The 4172-nt window shown below is 35.0% G+C and overlaps 1 protein-coding gene and 1 non-coding gene across 2 annotated transcripts; one reads left to right on the top strand and one right to left on the bottom strand.

Annotated features, from left to right (window-relative positions):
• LOC121786846 (metalloendoproteinase 3-MMP-like) lies at positions 1-933 on the top strand. Its single transcript, XM_042185458.1, has one exon. The coding sequence runs from the start codon at positions 1-3 to the stop codon at positions 931-933; it is 933 nt and encodes a 310-aa protein (XP_042041392.1).
• Positions 934-4099: 3166 nt separating this feature from the next.
• Positions 4100-4172, bottom strand: TRNAE-CUC. The gene has a single exon. It is a non-coding gene; the product is annotated as a tRNA-Glu (tRNA).

Below are 4172 nucleotides of genomic sequence, written 5' to 3'. Positions count from 1 at the left end.
ATGGCTTCTAAGATCTTTCATCCCATCTTCTTTATACTTCTCATTTTCATTCCACTTGCACCAATTGGCCATGCCAAGAGGAGCTCCCCAAGTGACAAAAACTCATCACCTTTTAATTTCATCAAGAAATTAAAAGGTTGTCAAAAGGGAAACAGCACAAAAGACATCCACGAGCTCAAAGCCTATCTCGAGAAATTCGGTTATTTCAGCTATGAAAACAATGCTCATGCCATGGATGATGATTTCGATGATACCCTAGAATCAGCCATCAAAACCTACCAGAAAAACTACAACATCAAACCCTCAGGTATCGTAGATGATGAAACGATATCCAAAACGACAACCCCTCGATGTGGGGTGCCTGATATTGCTAACAGCATCAACTACATGCAACCTCGTGACAATAATCACGAGTCGAGCTCGAGCAACATCCACACAGTATCTCACTACAGTTTCTTTCCGAGAAGCCCTAAATGGCCATCTTCTAAAACCTATCTCACTTATAGATTCATCTCCAACGTTCCAACATATGCTAGAGCCCCGGTGGCACGTGCCTTCCAAAAGTGGTATTCCGTCACCCAATTTTCCTTTGAACAAGTCCCAACCAATCAAAACTCTGATTTGGTTATAGGGTTCTACCGCCGCGACCACAGAGATGGATTCCCTTTTGATGGCCCCGGCGGAGTCCTAGCTCATTCGTTTGCACCGACTAATGGAAGGTTCCATTACGATGCCGAAGAGAGGTGGTCCGTTGGGTCAGTTCCGGGATCTTATGACCTTGAAACCCTTGCACTTCATGAAATCGGACACCTTTTAGGGCTTGAACACAGTAGAGTTAATGAAGCTATCATGTTTCCGACGTTTTCAGCCGGACAGGTCAAGAACTTGCATCCAGATGATATCCAAGGAATAAGAGCTTTGTACAATCAGTGACGGAACTAGTAAGGGACAAGCCCCCGCTCCAGCGGGGGCTTGCCTGTGCCAGTTACTTTATAATTATTCCGTGCTTGGGGCAGAAATTGAAGAGAGTGCCCGTAATATTTTTCTTATTGTATGATTTTCAGAGAGATGGGGAGAAGAAAGGAAGAGTCACTGTGTGAAATAGAGATAGAATAGTTAGAGACCAAGAAAGAGAAAGCTTATTGAAATTTGGAAATGATTTTTGACACACTGTAAGCTATATTAACTTTTTACAGAGCAATATTATTAAATTAAGTAGTAGTACTACTCTATTTCTTTAAATTTAATAGTTTACCTTAGTTTTGAAATCAGAATATACTAGAAATCAAAATATACCTCCATAATGTATTCTTAATAAAAAAAAAGGATATTGCAAATATCTCAACCAAATTTGCAATATATAATTTTTTAACAATAAAAAAAGAGTGATGAGGAAGGCATTATCAAATATTGTAAATAAATAATTATACTATGTAATACGACATCTTAGTATTGAATTATATTGCACATGACTTTTATCCGATTCATGAGTTTGGACTATTAATTATTAAGTTGATTGTAAAGTAATAGAAATGGAAGTACAATGGCTTAAATCTCTATTTTCAAATCTATCCATTCTTAAAATAATACTCCGTCGGTCACTAGGAGTCTCATTTAAGTTTAACATAGATTTTAAGAAATATAAAGGAAAGTGGTTGAGAAAAGATAGTGGAATGTAAGACTCATTTTTATATATTACTCCCTCCGTCCCTTAAAATTTGGCACCATTTGACCCAGCACGGGTTTTAAGAAATGTAATAGAAAGTGGGTTGAAAAAGTTAGTAGGATATGAGTCCTATTTTTAAAATATTAGTTTTATAATAAAATGTGAGTGAGAATGAGTTAGTGGAATGTGGGGCCATTACCAAAAATGGTAAGAGTGAAAGGTGACAAATTTTTAGGTACGGACAAAAAAGGAAATAAGTGACAAATTTTCAGGAACGGAGGGAGTAGTAGTTTTATATTATAATGTGAGTGGAATAGTTAGTGGAAAGTGAGGTGTACCTACCATTTATAGTAAAAGTGAATCGGAATTCATAATGGTCGACGGACTAAAATAGTAAACCGGGACTCCTAATGACGGACGGAATTCATAATGGTCGACGGACTAAAATAGTAAAATAATAATAATTATTATTATTATTATTATTATTATTATTTTATTTTCAGCACCGGCTTATTTAATTTTCTGGTTCCGCCACTCTGTACAATCAATAGTTATTAGTTTGTTTAAAAATGTCATAGTAATTTACGTATTTTGCATGTGAAATAATTTTCATATATATGTTGGAATTGTAATAGTACTGAATAAGGTTACTCATTCGCCGGTACAGACTTGGCCTTCTCCAAGCCTGTAGTGGCCGAGCAACCCATGTCTACGTCCTAATATAGTCGAGCATGATATAAGCTCCTTTCCGGGTTTTCTTTGTCAGTTCTTTCCCGGATCGCAAATAAGTCAGAACCGCATAGCGTTGTTAGAAGAGTTTATATATACTACCGCTTGTATTATTTTCATAATCAAGCATGCATTAATGAAATTTAGTATCTTTATATTCGAGTTCGTAGCGTGCCACATTGTTATATGGATGAAGTTAGAATTTTGTATGGAATTTTGTATGAACAGTGATTTGGACTATGATATTAAAACCCTTTGTGTTGGATCAAGTCAATTGCTTTTGTTAAAGAACTTAATCATATTTTAAAAATTAAGATATTTTGTGTACTTTAGAACTCTAATGTAAGATATTTTGTGTACTTTAGAACTACGTTAGAGAGGTCGAGCATGTTGGTTTCTGGATTACAAGATATAAAACTGGGCGTAATACAACCCAAAAGAAGGAATACAGAAGATGAACTAAAACGAAATTACAAAACAAATTCGAAACAGTGAAACCGTAAAAGAATTTAGCCGAGTCGAGGAGTCCTCTTTCCGCAAGACGAGATACGCCCCGGTAGTGCTCTTCGGATCGGCGTTTCGTCCCCAAAGATAAAACGAATACGTCTCTGATGAAGCAGCACCGCTATCAGCAGAGCTCCAGCCAACTGGATGGAGGAGAGGGCAGAGCTTCCACAGAAAGACAATGCAGAGAGGGAGAGAGCTTATGATGCAGGATGCTTTGTGAATTCTAGTGTGTAGAATGCATGGAATGGCTGTCATGACCGTAACGGTCGTCGGTTACGAGGCATTACAAGCCGTACATCATCTTTGGACTATGTAATACTTCATCTTCGGTAGGGTGAGATATACTCAAATTTAATGAGATTTTGGTTGAATCCGTACGCAACCCTTTTTCTCTTTGGACTATGTAATACATCATCTTGTTATTTCTTGCGGAACGTAATAATGCATCTTCTTTTTTGTTCATAAGAATCCCGATCGATACTTTTAGTATATATAATAAATATAAAAATAGTAAATTATACTCAAAAAATAGATTGGATTTATAAAAATTTGCTCTTTATAGATCCAATATTATTTACTTTGTGATAATTTTCGTTATGCTACAATAATCTCCATTTTGGTATGTACTAGTATAAATTAATAAATCACGTGAATAATCAAGCACGACAAATTCGAATTTATAGAAAATTATTCTTTATAGATAAAATAATGATGTTTGTTTTGTTTTACATTACAATAATATCATAAGAGCCAATAGTTTATATTATAAAAATAGTGTAGAAAACTATTTCTAATCAGCAATGAGAAAAAAATTGTACCCGTATAAGTGGAAGAAATAAATTATTTAATGAATTATTCAAGTCAACCTAAATTTCACCATGAACTTTTCCAAGAAAAGAAAGTTTAATGCAAAATCCATCAACACGGGCACGACGTAGCATTTTGTTTGCTGATTTTGAGTGTGGATTTCGGATCCATTAATTAAGAGATGACTAAACATTAATTATCTTATCTGTAATTAGACTATCAGTTAAGTAATTAATTTATTTAGCATTAATACAAACTATCGAAAAGGTGAATATGTAACAAAATTAACCTCAGTTAAAATGTCTTCAAATTTATCAAAATGAGAATTAAAAAAATAGTAAAATAGAATTAAAAAATAGTGAAGTCTTCAAATTTATCAAAATGAAACTATTCCGTTGCCGGGACTTGAACCCGGGTCTCTCAGGTGAGAGCCGAGTATCCTAACCAACTAGACTACAACGGA

This window comes from Salvia splendens, chromosome 22 (assembly GCF_004379255.2).
Source record: "Salvia splendens isolate huo1 chromosome 22, SspV2, whole genome shotgun sequence".
Classification (NCBI taxonomy): Eukaryota; Viridiplantae; Streptophyta; class Magnoliopsida; order Lamiales; family Lamiaceae; genus Salvia; species Salvia splendens.
The sequence above is the reverse complement of the archived record's forward strand: the minus strand, read 5'-3'. Positions and strand labels throughout refer to the sequence as shown.